Here is an 18,655-nt window from a genome sequence, read left to right on the forward strand (position 1 = left end):
CCAGTGTATCAAACTATAGATGTGAATTGGTGTGGGAGGTTTGTTGGATTTGAGGAAGTAATCCAGTGGCTACAGTATGAAGCAACATTTTTACAGTTTACACAGGGGCCACACAGCAAAGTCTAAACAAGTTAATTCCTGCAAAAGCAGACAGGTTTTTTTGTTAACCCTCCGATTGCTGTTAACTTTCTACATCAGTGGCTCCCTAGCAGATGGTGCAGCCATGACAGAATGTACATGTTTCTGGCAATCAAAGGGTCGAAGGGGTTCTGAACCCAACTGCACATTTCTTTTACTTCCAAGGTAAAGGTTCTCAGGAAACAGATGTTTTATGGCGTTGTCATAAATCTCCTGATCTGCGGTTGTCTCTTTCTGCTACAGGGAAACTTCTTGTGTAACCTCCAGCTATCCAGGTATATATTGCCCCAGCTTTCAGAAGAGTAAATTGTACCTGGGTGGGGAGGCTGTTAAGGTCTCATTTAGACCTTTGCAATTTGTAGTAATAAACGTTGGCAACCTTTGGATGTTCTGTACATCTGAGGATCCTCCTTGTGTGACTGGCTCCACCATCATTCCTATTCGTAAAGTAAAGAAAAACTTCAGGCTTCTCCTGCACAGGCAGTATATTTGTGGTGAGAAGGCTCATTCACCAATTCTAAAAGGGATTTGGTCCCTGCAGTTCTCATTAGAACGTTGGCATTACTTGGGCGCTTATAATGAAAGCAATACCTCTTCACTAATCAGTCTGGTAAAGTAAAAAAAAAAAAAAAAAAAAAAAAAAAAAACAACACACACACACGCTTTCTGCAAAGGAAAAAAAGGCTGGAATATGCAATTTTTTTTTAAAGAGGCATGCATGGGGTAAAGTGACAAAGCCTTAGCATGCCCCTCCCCCAAAAGGCCCACTTAAGCCGGACATACAATAGGTGTTCCTGATGAATCAGACGAAATTTGGTCAATGAGTGGCATATTCGCCACCCTCCTGCCTGGCATCCTTTGTTTAAAAAAAGGAAGAAGCTGGATGGTAAATTGTCAGTCGAACAGCAACTGCAAAAAGTGTGAATGGAGGAACCCAATAGTGTATGGCCAACTGATTACTCACTTTTGCTGCACTCCTTTCAACCCTACACCAGCGGTGCCCAACCTTTTGAAAAGCAAGGGCCACTTAAGCAACTTGGTAACCGATCACAGGCCACAATGAGAGGAGCAGGTGGATGACAGCCCACTCGGCTCTATAGAGCGCACTCTACTCTCAGCACACCAAACTCGCAGGTAATAGAAGTCTATGGCTCAGTGCAGGTAACCCGCAGGTGCACGTCTCTGCACTTGTGGACCAGTTTGAAAGCAGCCCAATAACCACTGCAGAACAGATATGCCCATATATACACTGTGATATTATTTGTAAACTTACCTTTAATAACAGTATTCTATTTTATTCCATCCCAGAGCAGGAGGTCGTGGGCCACATCAGAGGGCTCCGCGGGCCACTGGTTAGGCACCCCTTCCCTACACAGTGCCAGACTTGCAGCTCTCGTGAGGAAGGACAGAATGGTGGGGAGCACAGGGAAGGCAAATTTAAGTGGGTGGGGGAGGGTTTACTAGCAAGGGATCCTGTCACCTTGCCCTGAATGAACAAAGTTACAGAGTCTATTTAAAAAAAATATGTAAGAAGAAAAATATGGCAACTGATTGCTAGCAAAAGTTTTTTTTTTTTTTTTTTAAGGCCAACCTCTGGGCACAAAAGAACCAGCGCGGAATTAATATGCTTGTGTTTTTACACGCCAGTGTGTTGAACAACATTTTCACTGCCCATCTAAAGGGAAATGCCACATCCCAAAGATTAACCAGGACGACACAAATCCATAGGAAAATTAGCTTCATTAGTTCTTAAATGAACCACAGTTTTCTTATAAATATAATACTTTTACACATATACAAAGCATATCTTATTATACAATTCTGTACATGGCATTGAAAAAGGCACAAGAACTTACAATCATCCTTTTCAGGTTGAGCCAAACAAAAAACAAAAGACCACTTATTCAGTCTTTAGATGTGAGCTTGGTTTGTATTGGCAGTACCTGAGAAGTCACTTATGGTAAAATTACCAATTAGGTACCTGTGAGATCTGTAGTCTTTTTGTAAAACAATTCCAAAAAAAGATAGCGCCATTTCAAAATGAATGTTTTACACCATAGAACGCGGGGCAAAAAGGCCAAAGTTGGCACCGAATCCAGTCTTAAAGGTGGTTTGGTAAGTGCAAATAAGAAGTGATTCCAGTGAGCCGTGTAGCGCACATTATATATTGGACTGGCAATATAACATGAATAAAAATGACTGATGATTTGCCTGTTCAGCTGCATTTTCTGGAATTGTTGGTCATGGAATGGTTCAGTCTTGGCAAGTAGTATGAATGGTATGCTCTGAAGATCAACAAGGCTGTGCTATGTGCATCAAGCCATACATTCATTGACCAATAGTGGTCAGGTCTTTCTTTAACTCTCACTCTGATGATCTCCTTTAGAGAAGTGCTTGCAGGTCATTGATCCTGTGAATGGCTGCCCAGGCATGGGATATTGTATGGATGTAAGGAGCTCTCAGTCACATCACAGGAACATTCTAAAACAAAGAAAAGACAATAAACTTGCAGTACATGAAGGAACAGCATTAGAACTGACAATATAGAGATGGGAAGGTGCACAAAGGCGTAGGGGAAAAATAACATCTGCATTTAGATTTGCTGCTGTGGGCAACAAAGTATTCATGGCTTCAATCTCATTTTATATTTTAGTCCATTGTTTCTCATAGTGAGGAATGCACTCCGTTTGTGATACATAAGCCAGATGGATCGAAATTCGGCCGATTCAGCAGGGACTGGCTGAGATTCAATCCATGTATGGGTAGGCCGATTGTACCCAAGTACATCCATCGATCAAACTTGGGTACAACCAGCCTGTCGTATTTTTTTTAAAACAGATTACAGCCAATGGCTATAGCCGCTAGCAGTAATCATTGTTCTCTGCAGCCCAGGATGGCTCCCTGCAAATAGAACGCAAAAGCAGGAGGCATAACCCTATGAACATTGATTATGTTGATGAAAGAAACAAGCAATTCTCTTTCCTTCCACCAATGGTTGAAGGAAAGAAAACCAAAACGTCTATGGGTTGATTTAGAGCAGGGGTGCCCAACCAGTGGCCCGGGGGCCACATGTGGCAGCAAAGCCCTCTGATGTGGCTTGCGACCTCCTGCTCTGGGATGGTGGGTTGGCAAGCCCAGATCACGGTTTTCCAATCTGCCATCCCAAAGCATCAGTTTTGTGAATGAAGCCAGCGATTGCGCAAGCACATAAGCTGATGCCTCCTGTATAGCACTGGATTCTGTCATAGGTGGAGTGATGCCAAATGCACTTTGCCTGGGACCACAACACCCGGTGATATCTAAATGGAAGACTTATTAAAGGTAAGTTTATTACTAAAATCACAGTGTATATATTGGGCATATCTGTTCTGCAGTTTACTGGGCTGCTTTCAAACTGATCCGCAGGTGCAGCGTGGTGCACCTGTGGGTTACCTGCACTGAGCCATAGACTTGTGTTTTTTACCTGTGGTTTTGGTCCAGTGTCAGAAAGTGCATCACACCTGCAGGATATAATAGAATTCTACGGCAAAGTGCAGCTTACCCTCAGGAAAGCCACAGGTACGGTGTGGGTAAACCACAGCACATCAGTGTGAAAGCAGCCTTGGGTCCCCTTTCACACGATCGGTCTGAACCTCCATTCATCCTTATGGAGCAGCAGATGTAAAGATCTTGTGTCCCTTCCATCTGGGCTGATTGGATCAGAGGGCCATAGAGTAGAGTGGGCTGTGTATGTGTCCTCTTTCCATATGCAGAGTGGACACAAGCCTATCATCCACCCGCTCCACTCATTGTGGCCCGCGACTGGTTTGTAAGTGGCCCTCGCTCTTCAAAAGGTTGGGCACCCCTGATTTAGAGCTTAAACCCTTCTACACGGCTCCATACATTTCCTAGCTTCTGTTAGATACGTAGGACATTGCTGTCCATGTTTAAATATGCTCCCTTTGGTGACAGTTACCAGCCATTAGAGATCCTAGTGATTGAAAATGCAGACCAAAAAGTTGAATACTGTTGGCTGCACCGATTATTTTGGACAGAGCAAGGCCTTAACTGTATTTATATCATGTAAATGAGATCAGAACCAAACAAAATGGGGAACATTGAGATTTAAAGTGGAACTTCACTCAAAAGGGGAAGTTCTTTGTTTGCCTATGCCTCCCCCCTTTAACAGTTGGTATTTATTTTTATTGAGGGGAGGCGGGTACATTGTTATGACAGGCAGCTACTTTCACTGAAACCCATTGAATATTTGGATCTGGGGAGGACAGCGCTTGATCCCTGGACAGGTAAGTGTCCTTATGTTAAATGTCATCAGCTACAGTATTTTGTAGATGACCACTTTCATTTGGGGGGGGGGGGGGGGGGGATGACCGAAGCACCTCCTTTAGTGTCACTGTGTACTGCAATACTATGAGATGTACTGGCCTGGGGACTGTATGCCTAGAACAAAGGTCTGTGGGCTCAACTCCTAAAGATTTATCGATAAAAAGGTAATGGCTACCATTCACACACACAGAACATCAGCAAAGGAGGTCAATCTATAAAACTTCCTAACAAAGATATACAGTTTTCTGGAAGACTTTGCATATAAGCAAAGTGGGAAACTTTGGTTGTGACATCTCTGCATCTAAAGTTTGTCTGATATCCTAAGGTAGTCTCACGCTCATTGTTCACCTTTTTACAATGTAAAGTGCAAGAGAAAGAGTAATACTTGACAATGGGGTGGCTAGAGTAGGTACAATTTATTTTTCATTGATCGAATGATGTAGGAGGCCCAGCAAGCGACCCAAATCCACCCAACGTTCCAGTAGAAATTAACATTTTTTTATGGCCTTTAGGTACCTAACGAACTCCAGTGGTGCAGCCCCTGCTCGACTTCCCCCAACTACAAATTTCAGCTTTTCACACATATTGTCAAATCTGTTAAACCAATGCTGTATACTTGCTGTGCCATTGTCAGTCCCTAGGTATCAGATGTCATGCCTACCAATCAACATTCTGGGATATTTTAGAGCAATGTTTCTGAACTCCAGTCCTCTAGGCACCCCAACGGGTCATGTTTTCAGGCTTTCCAGTATTTTGCACAGGTCATTTGATCAGTTTCACTGCCTTAGTAATTACCACAGCTGTTTAATCTGAGGGCAATCCTAAAAAAAAATAAGCTGTTGGGGCGCCTTGAGGACTGGAGTTAGGAAACACCGTTTTAGGGGGGGGGGGGGGGGGGGGAAAAAAAAAATTCAAGCACCCCAAGGTACAGGCACATACCTGCAGGAGGCTTCAAAATCGTACTGTCATGGCAGGATCTTGGTCTGTTCTGACAAGCAAAGCTTCACTACTTCCCGATGATACCATAGCTTTCTTTCCTGCATATTCCTACCGTTAAGTGAAGCTGCCCAACATGGGCCAACAGTAACCTGTAAGAACCAAAACCACCTTAAAAGTGTGGAAACTTGTTTGTATGAATAGGCCAAGATTAGGAGGCTGCTGCATGTATTCTGTAAACTACTTGCACGTTACCCCGTTCCTCCTAACAGAGTCTCTTTAACCTAAGTTAAATGGCTGAACCAGCCTAAAAACATCTAGAAATTCTACTCGAGTCATTCACAGGTGTAGCTTGCAGATCAACAGCTGGACAGTCACACACTGCCTGAGAAAATGCTTAGCCCATTCACATCGGTCTGGTGAACAGCATCTGTTACTCCAAAGGCTGTCCAAATCGGCCTTATTTCCATTTCATCAAAGCATCCCAACACACCATTTACCGCAAGCAAAGCCTTGTGAATCACACCAGCAGTTTACTCCCTTTGTTTTTATTTTTAAATAAGGCAGATTTGCCTGGTTAATCTGCCCTTCCCCTGATTTTCCGAGCCACTAAATCCTTGGCACAGCAACGTGGCATGTAACTAATATGCTTGGAGAATCGACTACACGATCTGGACATTTTTCAGCAGGGCTCAGAAGCCGGAAGTGTAGACTCACATGCACAGATGTTGTGGACTAAGTCAGCAGCTGCACAGACTCTGCGGAGATGAAAAGGGTGGAAAATGACCTTAATGGCTGAGGGAGGATCTGGAAGCTTGGATTAGAAGGCAAGTGCTAGGGACTCTGCATCCCCCACCACTGCAGTCTGTACTGTTGGGTCATGCCAAACATGAATGTACTGCTGGATTTTACACTGCATGTTCACAAACAGCTTCAATCCCTTCAGTATCAGCACCTGTAGGAGAAGAGGAGGGGAAGTTAGAATGTACAAAAAATTAGAAGCATTTCCATGGTCGTAAATACATTCAAAGCTATTCGCCCCATTATTATAGAGAGGGAGACACAACCTAATATTATAGAAGAATTCTCAAACCAAAAAAAAAAAATGTACATCTGTATAGCAATAGAGAATGTGCAGGTAGAGTTAATACTATTGTTAGCTGCTATGTTAGATAAATGGAAGCATCAAAATGACAATTGTCAGTTTAAACCCATCAATTCACCAGGAAGCAGTGATATCAAACTGATCTTGCTTAATGGATGGGCTGTAGTCACATAAATATTAGTTTGGCCAGCAAAATCACTGCTTCCCTGTACGCAGATGACAGGTGCGGTGTAATTATAGGTTGTCCGGACTTGCTATACTATACGTAGCATATTTTATAGGCTCTGCACATACTTGAAGAAAGGGATTTATTGTATAAAGACTTATTTTTTTTAAAAACTACCCGATTCCCCTTGACAAAATGAGCATCAATCGAATGTTAAAAAAAAAAAAATTTTGGGTGAACTCCCGCTTTAACGTAGTGCAAAGGCTGCCTGATTGGACATTAGATAGTTTAGGTACGTCCTCATATTACAATTTTGGTATATTGAAATCGATTGTACAGAAATTGTATGGTCAGATTTTAATGTCAAAATAAGAAAGTGGCATTAAAATCGAAGCAGTACTTACCGTTTTAGAGAGCGATCTTCTCCGCCGCTTCCGGGTATGGTCTTCGGGAATGGGCGTTCCTATTTGATTGACAGGCTTCCGACGGTCGCATACATTGCGTCACAAATAGCCGAAAGAAGCCGAACGCCGATGCGGCTCTATACGGTGCCTGCGCACCATCGGCTACTTTCGGAAAATCGTGACGCGATGTATGCGACCGTCGGAAGCCTGTCAATCAAGTAGGAACGCCCAGTCCCGCAGCCCATACCCGGAAGCGGCGGAAAAGATGCATCTCTAAAACGGTAAGTACTGCTTCGATTGTAAAAAAAAAAAAACCACCCGATCCCCCTTGAGAAAACGAGCCTCAATCTAATGTTAAAAAAAAAGGTTTTTGGGTGAACCTCCACTTTAAAAAATGCACTACATACTTCCTGGTAGATCTAAAGGATTAGATTATAAAGTGTATGGTAAGCTTAAGTGATATTTTAAAGGTTAAATAAATAACAAAAACATCTTCTACTTGCCTGCTCTGTGCAATGGTTTTGCAAAGAGCACCCAGATCCTCCTCTTCTCTGAGTGTCCCCATAGAAAGCCGCTTGCTATGGGGGTACTCGTGCATGCTCGCTATTGAGCCTCGCCCACAGGACACAGAAAGGGGCTCAGCCCTGCCCCCCACTTTCTCTTCATTGGCTCACTGGCTGTGATTGACAGCAATGAGGAGGCATAGACCTGGGAAAGCAGCCGCGCTCTTGTTCACATCGTTGGATCAGGTATTAGAGGGGGCTGCATACTGAAATATTTTTTTTTAACCTTCATGTATAGAATGCATGAAGGTTAAAAAAAAAAAAACCTTTACAACTACTTTAAAAGACAAAGCCCATCTGTAAATAATCAACATATTTACACATTTTTATTCACAGTAGTGTACAAAGCATTGCACACATGATCAGTGGATCAATGCTAGGCTCCTGCAGACTTCTTCCACCTCGCTGTCTGGACAGAACTACAGGCTTTCAGTTGGAGATCATTGTTGGAGGAAGTGTCAATGGACTATGAGTGCAGTGATCACCGCACTTGTATCCCATTAAGAACTACAAGTCTATATGCCTATATGTGGATCTATCCACAGGCAATTCACAGATCTATCCACAGGCAATTTAAAAAAAGGGATAGCCTGTGTGAGAAGAATCCCACATGGGGCACCATGTTACACCCTAAATATGGGTTTAACAAGTAATATGGTGTAAAAGATGGAGTTTGCCTTTAGGAAAAAGACTCTTCACTTCCTGGGCCAAATGTACAGCTTAGTCTAAAGACTCTGGCTTCTCTAAATGTCGACCTTAAATCCAACTGCCATAAATGATTTACTTGCTTGACGGCCGTAAAAAAAAAAAAAAAAAAAAAAAGGGAGGCATCTTTACAAGAATATGGGTTCACCCGTGTTAAAAACGCTGGAACAAGCTAGGACATAATTTGGATCAGTTAGCATTGTGATGTTGCTTCAGCCTGAATTTTTAAAGGAAAGCAATTTAGCAGTCCTTAAATAAAATGGATTTATTTTCTTTTTACCCAATAATCTGTGATCACCACACTCGATGTCCCTGGGAGGCTATGCCTACTCCTCCACTATATCCAAGAATGGGAGCCATGGTTGCCATCCGGACTGCACTACAAACATGTCTGCCTTTGTTCATCTCCATTATATAGTGGGAGGGAAGATGAATAGTTAAGAGAAGATAACAGTGACAGGGAGACTACATTTCTGTCAAGATCGAGGGATTTTCTATAGCTACTGAAACATACAGGGACTTGGAAGCCTGAATACATTATTTTGTTCTTGGCCATATTTACCCTTTAGGCTGCGTTTCCGATTTAGGAAAATAAAAAATACAATTTTACTAAAGCAACCTTTCACAACTATGGTTCCTCCAAAGGTTGTTTATTACGGATTCCTTAAGCACTGGGTAGTGAATTGATCTTCTGCCTGGTGGTGTTTGCATATTTCTGACATCAATGTCACCTGGCAGCACCAGTGGGAAGCTTTTCCACACTAACACAAATGACAGGGTGGTGTGGCCAATGTACTATAGCTGTAATCATTTTACAGAGGTAATATTTCAAGGGGTTTTCACTGTTAAAAAAAAAAAAAAAATGGAGTTTGGGATAGATTACATATACACAATGTTATTTGGTGCATAAAAACAGTAACATCTCCACAACTTGAAGACAGTTTCTGACCTTGTATTTCATTTTGAATAAAGCAAGAATATATAAAGCCTCCATTTGGTTTAATGGCCATTTGTATCCCTATAGGTTAGATTTTTCCTCTTTCCTCTGAGAACAGGAATTGGCTGGGAAATCTCTCCAACACAGATGAGCAAAAGCACTTTTAGCATAAGGAAGGGTTAGAACGTTGTCTTCTTTGCTTATGTGCCTTCCAGTCCAGAGGACAACCATTTTTCTACATTTTATTATTAAAATTTTAACAGGTCTTCACTGGGACAGGAAGTGAGGGAAAATCGACCTAATGTTGTCACCAACAGAGATAATAAAGCTTAAAAGAGAAGTATGGTTTCCCCCCCCATTCATACTTACCTAGGTGGATGCAGCATCAGACCAATGTCACATCTGTCCCCCGCCGCCTCTTCACCGAGCCACTGAAAACCACCAATAGCTCGGTTCTCATAGCTCCCCAAGTGGAGAGTTGCAGACTATGGATCGGCATCTCTCCTGCTCCTCTACGCTCATTGGAACACTGAGCTGTGGAGGGGTGGCGAGCGGCTGTCTCAGCGGCTCGCTGAAAGGCTGAGACTGCCATCAGTTCAGGCAGCTGGCAGATTCAGACTTCCCAACTCGGGATGATGCGCTGTTTTGACTAAACTTGGTGAGGTCACTGGAGAGCGGACTTCAGACCGCTCTCTGCTAAAAACGGGTCACAGAAGTGCAAAGACAAATTGCACTCCTGTGATCCATAGGGGAAGCCCAGCCTAAAAGGCTCAGGCTAGACTTCTTTAATGAAAATTTAAATTTAAATTAAAATTACTCTCTCCAAAACACAAAAATACTGGACTTTAAGATGCCAAGGCTGATTTGGTAAAGTCACTTACCATGGTCATGATGAGGTGGGTGATACAAGTGCATCATTGCTGTGTTTTCTCTGTGCGTGTTTAGTTTAGCATGTACAATTCTGCCACCCTCCACCCACATGGGCTGAGTTCTTTCACAGTGCTGAACACCAAGGTTGGTGCAGAAGTTGCGGGTACTGTAGGGAGGAGGTTGCCCTGATGCAGAGGATCTTTTCTTTCGGTGACTTCTAGTTAAAGGTTCAGCCCTGTGGTTTCTTAAAGAAGTTGAGGGTTCAGGTTCATGTGGCTCATGTGTTTGTGAAGGAGACAGCGGTGAGGACTGGCTTTGCCTGATAGCCTCCCGATTAGTTTTTGGATCAGGGCAATGTTTAGATGATAGAGTCCTTGGTTCCTTACGCGTTAAAAGAGATCTAGATTCTCCACTATTAGATGTCCTGTGTTCCCTCTGACAACCCAAGTCCGTCCTGACCTCTCCTCTAGAGGGTCGAGACCTCCTTTTGGCTCTGTGGGGGTGGGACACAGAGTGGTGACGTCTGTAGTGGTGATGTCGATGCTGATGATAATGAACATGACTAGCATAAGAATTCTGTGTTGGCACAACAGTGTTGAATCCTGGTAGATCATTCTGAGGTAGAAGAATAGAGGCAAGTGCTGGAGGGGGAGAATCCCCTGGGTTGCTCTGGGAGCTGTGGCAAGAAGAGGAGGAGGAACCTTGTAGGCAACGTAGACTGACATCTGTACAGTTCTCACTGGAGGACCCACCATTGAATGGACCTGAGCTGCTGTCACTGCCTGGGTCATCTGGCAAATATCCACTGGAAACCTGAGAGTGAGGGGGGATTATCACTTCTCTGGGGCCCTCTGGTGCCCATCGGTGATGGCGAGGCACTGCTGCATCCCAGGGCTGTCCAGTGCCAAGAAAATAGGGTGTGCGGGACACAAATATCCTATTATTCATTGGAGGATACACTAAGGATGTAGAGTGGGGCTGTGGAGGATACTGCAAATGAGCAGCACCTGGGTAAGGTCTCCAAAACTGTGGCTGCGCAGGGGGACGGGACTGTTCGGGACGTGAAGGGGTGTTCACTTCTGCGGGTAGAAAGCACAAACACACACCATGAGAAATACATTCTAACTTGGAGCCTTGCATATTTAGCAAACAGTAAGGCAATCTATTGATACTGTAAGATACCCCCCCCCCCCCCCCATAAGCCAGCACCTCCCAGCCCAGTGCTCCAGTGAGCGTTGGAGGGGCAGAAAGTGGTGACCAACAGTAACAGATCTCTAATCAGAACGAACTGAGTGATCAGCGGTCATGTGACCACATAGTTCTTGGAGTTAAGAGTCAATAAGGGACAGCTGCAGCATCACAATGTTGCAGCCATAGAAGTTTTTTTTCTTGCCATTCCCACTACCCACCCCACTACTTTAAAAACCTGGCTGGTTAGGTGCAAATCAATAATCGTTTAAATTTAAACGAAAAATTTCAGTTTGTTAAAAATATATCATGCAAAATAAATATTTTAAATGTGGTAAACAACAAGTCAATATTTTAAGTGACTTAACACGTAGGTTTCTAATTTACACACAAATACCAAACCTTCTTTGTTAGATAAAACCCAATAGTCACAAAACTGTCAAATTTCAGAGGTATGTCTTATCAGATAATTTACATTCTGACTGGTATAAATGGCCACACCAGCACTGTACATCACATCTCTTAAGGTCAGTGGAGTTCCACCCATAAATATAACATTACATCAGTAGTTTTAAAAAAAATGTCAGTCCTTTAAGAATTTTTTTTTTTTTTTTAGATGCCTTCAAAGTGTTGTTGCTAGGCAGAATATTTAATCTTCCCACTTCCTGCACCTAGGTGCTTAATGCTTCCTAACCTACACCGCACAGACTCCTGGGAATGTAGTGGGTGTAACTTTCCAGGGGTCTGTGCACTCCCAGTCTCGAAGAATCATGTGACTTTGACAGTACAGGTGCTGAAACCTGATCTGAAACCTATTACACTGCTTGTGCAGCACTGAGCATGTGCGAGATCTGCAAGGCTGAAATCCAGGAAGTCATACAGTCTGGCTTCATGATGCCCACACTTAAGATGGCCCCAGTCAATTTCTATTTTATAAAGTGTCTAAATGCTGTAACAACCTAACAAAACGGAGCTTAGTTTACAGACTAACTTTTCTGGAATACATTAAGCTTGTGTATGACAGGGGTATTTATATTTAAAAAGTGAAATTGTGGCCGAAACTCCGCTTTAACTAGTCAGTCTACAATAGCCGATTCTCTATTGTTGGGGATTTGCAAAATGTTCTACACGGATGACTTTTTTTGTCAAATTTAGACGTTTTTTTTCCAGGGCTGTGGCGTGTCGAGGTCAAATCAGAGGTTAGGTTATGCTAATAAGACCCTGGCTATTCCCTATTGAATATGCTAAACCTGTCTACACGTGGGAATGAGGTTACATAATAGAGCTGCACGATTCTGGCTAATATGAGAATCGCCATTTTTTGCCTAGAATAAAGATCACGATTCTCGCGGCGTAACATTTTTCACATTATACAAAAAATTTGGGCTATCGGGCTAACAGTTTCAGTTTTTTTTTTTTTTATTCATTGAAGTGTATTTTTTCCCCAAACAATGCATTTGAAAGACCGCTGCGCAAATAGAGTGTGACATAAAATATTGCAACAACCACCATTTTATTCCCCAGGGTCTCTGCTAAAATAAATATATCGATCGATCTATCATGTTTGGGGTTTCCAAGTAATTTTCTAGCAAGAAATACAGATTTTAACTTTGTATGAAACAATTGTCAGAAAAAGGTTTAGACTGAGTGGTTAAACTTCCTTCATTTACTCACTGAAGTTCATCCCTTTGATCTAAGAAAGAAAAGGTTACAATGTAATAGTTCTTCTCTACTAGCACTGACAATGTTCTGAAAAACTTGGCAGACTGCCTGGTATTTTTCTTTTGACAGCTGAGTGAGCAGAGAAATCTCAACACTTATTACATGAATGAATTGGGAAATTCTGCATAAAGATCGTGAAGGGGGTTGAATCGAGATTGCGATTTTTTAACAATTAATTGTGCAACTCTATTACATAATATATGGAGAATTGTTGGATGACTAACCTATTTCCTCATTAAAAAAACATCATCTAATTACTATAACTTTATGACATGGGTTAGCCAAATTAAACGTTAGAGCCATTTTAACCATACTTTCATTCTCACAGTGTTTGTTCTACAGATTCCACACTGTAGTTTTATTACCGGTTTATCCTGCCAGCAGATCCTTTATTTTTAAGCTAAATGTAACAGACCAAGCAGTCCATCAAAAGGGTCAGTTACATTTGCAGAAAGTGTATCTTAGCTGCTACATGGTCAAAGCTGCTGTCGATAACCCAGCGCGGGCATTGGCTGCAGCAGATGGGGTAAAAGCACAAGGAGACTATGGTCCTGAAAAATTGGGAGCTGATGGTCACATTATTAAAAAAGGCCCCTAGAGATGGCACAATAAAAATGCCAAAACCGGATCAACTAGAAGTTATGAAATATTTACTCACACCAACATGGCTATTAAATAAAAATGGGAGCTCACTTACCTAAGATGTCAAACATACACAGGGGACAGGTGTGGTTCTGCCTTAGCCATGGATCAACACACTCCAGATGATACTCATGGCAGCAAGGCAATACCCTCAAGTCCTAGGGAGGAAAAAAAAAAAACAGTATTAGACCAAAAAATTGAAAAGTAGGAAACATTCTACTAAAAGAATGGTGTTCGATATTATACAGAGGTATTCATGGCACATTAGTATCTTTACATTTAAGAAAAAAAATGGAAAAAACATGCATTTTATTTGGGATACTGGTGAGGTGAAAGGCGGCTTTGGTGAAAACATCCAAACTGCTGCAAGCTATTTGGCAAGGTTCCTGAATATATCCCTGGGCAAAACACCAACCATCCACCAGCTGCAGAGGGAACTATGTCATTTAGAAAGCTGGGATGTTAGTGAATTCATAAAAGGTGAAACTATATTAGTCAGTCACCTGTCCTTCTGAGAATTCCTCTAGGCATACAGCACACACTGGCACAGAACTGCTGGTGCTTGCAGTTTCCACTTTGCCACCATTTGCACGCCAGTCTCTTGACCTTCGAGGTTGGTATTTTCTGGTACCAAGTCGGCTTATAGCCAACGAAGTCTGCTGTTGTAAGGAGTCCTGGAAGAAAAAGCAAAGTACGTTACCTGGCATCCTGTACTCTTCTACCCCAATACATGATGTAAAAACTGCCTTCTTGTTTACAGTTGCTAATGCTGCACTTTTATATACAACACGGTTAGGCACAGGTTTATTTGCTATACATCAAAAAATGTTTCCCTTTGAAAATAACACTTTTTGGCAGTTTTGAGGATATATTTTTGCTAAATAAGTGTTCACAGTTGGGGCACATAACCTAAAACTAATGCTTGGCATGTGTTGGTGTATTTCAGTACCATTTGTTTTTAATGGCACTCTAACACACCTCCACAACACAAAATGCAGTACCGCCATGTGCATTGCGGTGCAAAAAAAATAAATGGAGCAAGCAAAAAAAAAAAAAAACGTATAGCTTACAGTGCAACACGTTATAGTGTGAACCATCCCCAAGTATCAGTACATGTCATCATTAACGGACACATTTATATATATAAAAAAAAAAATAAAAAAAAAAAAAAGACCATTTTAACCCTTAATCTAAATTTACATTCTGTGTTCGGTCTACAAACTTGCAGCTAAAGATATCTTAAGATAATTGTACCTGAAAATGTTATGTGGGAATCAGACACATACAAATTACAGGGACTACCACAGTTAACTTCGCTTCTCTAACTCAATCGTTTCAATGCATCCCAAGTAACTGACCCAGAACAAGTACACATATCAGAAAAGTTTGACATTCTTATCTACCCATTTTCTCTGCCTGACAGCCCGAAAACAGTCATTTCAGAAGAGGTGAGCTCTGACCACCTCCAGATTTTCCCTAAATACAGTGTATGGCTTTTAAAGGTAAGAGTTACCTGTGATGGGGTCTGCTTGCAGCGAAGTCGGATTACAGAGTATAGGACGATGACCGAGACTGTGCCCACCACTGTGACCAGAATCCAGATGTCATGGTCAGGCTGTGAGAAGGGAAATAGAATTTAATAACGTGACGGACTATTTTCAGGAAGCACCTTCCAATCAAACAATTGGCTCCACCAACCCCCCAATATAATTGCAAACTCTGCCTCACCCACTTGGGCTGCTCCGGAACCTCAATCATCACCAGCGCCTCTGTGTTGTTGTGCACAAGGTTCATCAAACGTTCAGCATCACGGCCCCGTAATAGCACCACAGGCTGACTTAATCCAGCTGGTTGCTGTAACTAAAAGAAACAAAAGAAGGCTCAATGTCTTGCTCTTAGAAACCATAGGGTGGGGACTCCAGATTTTATGATACCCCACTTAGGGTGCATTATTCAGTTCACTAAGATTTTAAGGATGATCAGATGAATTTACTTTATTATTCTACACAGCAACCAATTCACAAATATGTTAAAATACAGCTAGCTTCTAACGATTCATGAAGAATTAATGCCTACAGAAGATAAATGACTATTTTATGAGAAAAACATGAACATTTTTCTTGTGTGAACTGAATACAACGATACAATATCAGCGTGTTTTATAAAAAAAAAAAAAAAAAAAAGACAGCAGAAAGGATAAACAGCTGCTTCCATATCTAAGCCAGATTTATGGGAGGGTAGTAGAAGGAAATGCCTCCAGACCATCTGTAGTGGCCTCATACACCCCCCTCACCTCCCAAAACTGAACCCTGTGCACACACACTGGAACAATCAGTCACAGAGGCTGTGTGTGACCGGCGGCAACTGACTGTGCTAGTGTATGTGACGAGAGTGAGCCTGTAACAATATCGGTGTGACTGAATGTTGGGCCAACGACGACTTAAACCACATCTCCATAATGTGTTGAGTGCCCACCCAATAAACTTGCAATGCCCCTCTTTAGTCAGTGTCTGGAGCTGAAAGAAAATATGGCATTTGAATTTACTTAGCTGTAGCAGTAACTTTGGACATTTAAAACTGGTCTTAGACACCCCATATTTCTAACAATTCAGTAAGAATCGAAATTCAAAGCGCTTGGGCAGCCCTGCAAGCACCACTTGGCTTGACAAGTTGATTTAAAAATCAGCTGAGCCAGGTGGAAAACGATTGGCTGAGCAGTGACTGTATCCTATCAGATGCAGCCACTGTTTAAAAGCCACCATATACAGAAAACAATAGACATGAGTGGAGGTTTCTGCATGCACAATGTTTACAGGGGAAAGAAATTGATTTTCTCTCATTTCGCCCATGGACTGAAAGAGCAATCAAGCTGTGTATGACTACCCTACCCCATTTCTTGTCCAATCTCTAAAAAAAAACATTTTGCAGTGGATCATTTTCAGCTGTTAGGTGTTTAGGAGATGATCCTGCTACCTCCCGAATGCCTTCTTTTTTGACAAACTGCAATTTTCAATGGGTCTAATGTGCCTTAACCTAACGCTTGGCTTGCGGTGTGACCCTCATGACTTGAATGGGCATGCTGCATTGAATTTTCTGCAGCTGGGGCATATAAACAACCCCCTCCAGCTGTATTGTAAGCTTTAGGTGGGCGATAAAACCTCAACTGCCTGTTTTTACTGCTGCCCATGAGAAAGAGGCCTAGGAATTAAAGTAATGTTGCACACAAGTATAGTAAGAAGTAATTGGTAAACTAGTACAAATTATAACTGAAATACAGACAAATACAAAGCAATGAAACAAGATAGAATACAGATTAAAGGATGATCATTTTACCTGGTCTGCAGCTCCCTCATCATCACTAATATCAAACAGTATTGCGCGAGATCCTCTCTCCCCTGCAAGGCGGACCTAAAAACGAGAGACATAAAAGTACAGACTGAGACAAAAGAACTAAGGATGAAGGAGGAACACAAGGAGAAAAAAGAAAAAATGACAGAAGGCCAGCTTGGTATTTGCACATTGTGAAAGGAAAAAGGTATAAAAATAAACAAACAAGTAAGGGCCATTACATTATAACAAGATTGTGTGGCAAGAACTGAAACTCTCAGAGCCCAATGTACAAGGTAATTCCGATATATCTGAGGTCCACTTTATCTACTGGAGGAAGTTCACATCTAGCTGCATGTATAGTCCTGTATAATGTGCTATTGGAGAGGATATTTCTCAGCTTTAGCCATGTCTAAGCAGCAGCAGTTTATAGGCAGGCTAATCCCTTGCTGTCTCAGAGCAATTTATGGCCAACTAGTGAAAACAAAAACAGGTAACCTAATATTGCACAGCAAACCCTGCAACTGTGCCATATCACAAAGCGTATACACTCGGTTTTTACCTTAAAGCCCAACGCTTGACAAAAACAATTTTTTTTCCCAATGCAGTGGGGTTGTGCCCCGACTGCATGGGTTAACTGCTCGTTTTTTCTAGGGGCGAACAAAGTTCTTATGCCGCGTACACAACATGGCCGTTTTTAATGTCACGGAAAAAAAAGTTTCTCGCGTGATTCTTGTCAAGCCTGCCTTGCATACACACGATCGTGAAAAAACACGGTGACGTACAACATGTACGACGGCACTATAAAGGGAAAGTTCCATTCGAATGGCGCCACCCTTTGGGCCGATTATGCAAATTTCTCTTCTCATAACTTGCTTCTGAGCATGCGTGTTTTTTTCTGCATCGTTAAAGCCTACACACAACCATTTTTCACGACGAGAAAAACGACGTGAAAAATGTAGAGAAAAAAAAAATAGAGCAGGTTCTAAATTTTTAATGGGCATTTTTCTCGTGGAGAAAAATGCTATGGAGCCTACACATGATCATTTCCAATGACCAATTTAAAAAAAAAAAAATTTCTCGTCATGAAAAACGGTTGTGTGTACGAGGCATTACTCACCTGATCCACCGGTCCTCTAAAATCCACTCTCCCACATGGTCCACTGGTGGACTGTTCATGTCTATGGAGCGTGCTGACGTCAGGAACAGTACATTTTTTTGGATTGAAGGATCAGGTAAGTATCTCGGCTGTCTTCTCCCCCAGGGTTGTGGATCGACATGGGCGTTGTATACCTGTCGCAAGTTGTGGCTCGTGGATCGGTCAGGCCATTCCAAACACTCAGACAATTTCACACTACCAAACCACATGTTCTTCCGCTTCCTTCAACTCCAACACACACAACACGCAGCTCGGTAACTCCATCCCAGCCCTCGAGGTCCCCCTGCTAGTTGACATTGTGTCGGGAACAGACCACAAGAGACTCATCTCCCAACTCTACACATACCTTCTGCAGCCCGTGGCAACCACCACTGCCTACCAGTTGAAAACCCGTTGGGAGCCTGACCTGGGCGCTGTGACTGACGGGGATTGGGAGGAAGCTCTTACTAATTGTAAAACTGTCTCCCCCA

The 18,655-nt window shown here is 42.3% G+C and overlaps 1 protein-coding gene across 1 annotated transcript in view; it reads right to left on the minus strand.

Moving 5' to 3' along the window:
- Window positions 1-2,048: 2,048 nt before the first annotated feature.
- RNF43 (ring finger protein 43) overlaps window positions 2,049-18,655 on the minus strand; it is a 68,492-nt gene continuing 51,885 nt past the window's right edge. The window contains exons 3-10 of the mRNA XM_040338281.1: window positions 17,033-17,107; window positions 15,428-15,559; window positions 15,213-15,314; window positions 14,203-14,373; window positions 13,755-13,857; window positions 10,159-11,226; window positions 6,115-6,352; window positions 2,049-2,619 (exon numbers count right to left, since the gene is read on the minus strand). Coding sequence (XP_040194215.1) covers window positions 6,306-6,352; window positions 10,159-11,226; window positions 13,755-13,857; window positions 14,203-14,373; window positions 15,213-15,314; window positions 15,428-15,559; window positions 17,033-17,107 — 1,698 coding nt within the window. The 3' untranslated portion in view covers window positions 2,049-2,619; window positions 6,115-6,305. The remainder of the gene's footprint in view (window positions 2,620-6,114; window positions 6,353-10,158; window positions 11,227-13,754; window positions 13,858-14,202; window positions 14,374-15,212; window positions 15,315-15,427; window positions 15,560-17,032; window positions 17,108-18,655) is intronic.

Source organism: Rana temporaria, chromosome 2 (genome assembly GCF_905171775.1).
Source record: "Rana temporaria chromosome 2, aRanTem1.1, whole genome shotgun sequence".
In the NCBI taxonomy this organism is placed as follows: domain Eukaryota; kingdom Metazoa; phylum Chordata; class Amphibia; order Anura; family Ranidae; genus Rana; species Rana temporaria.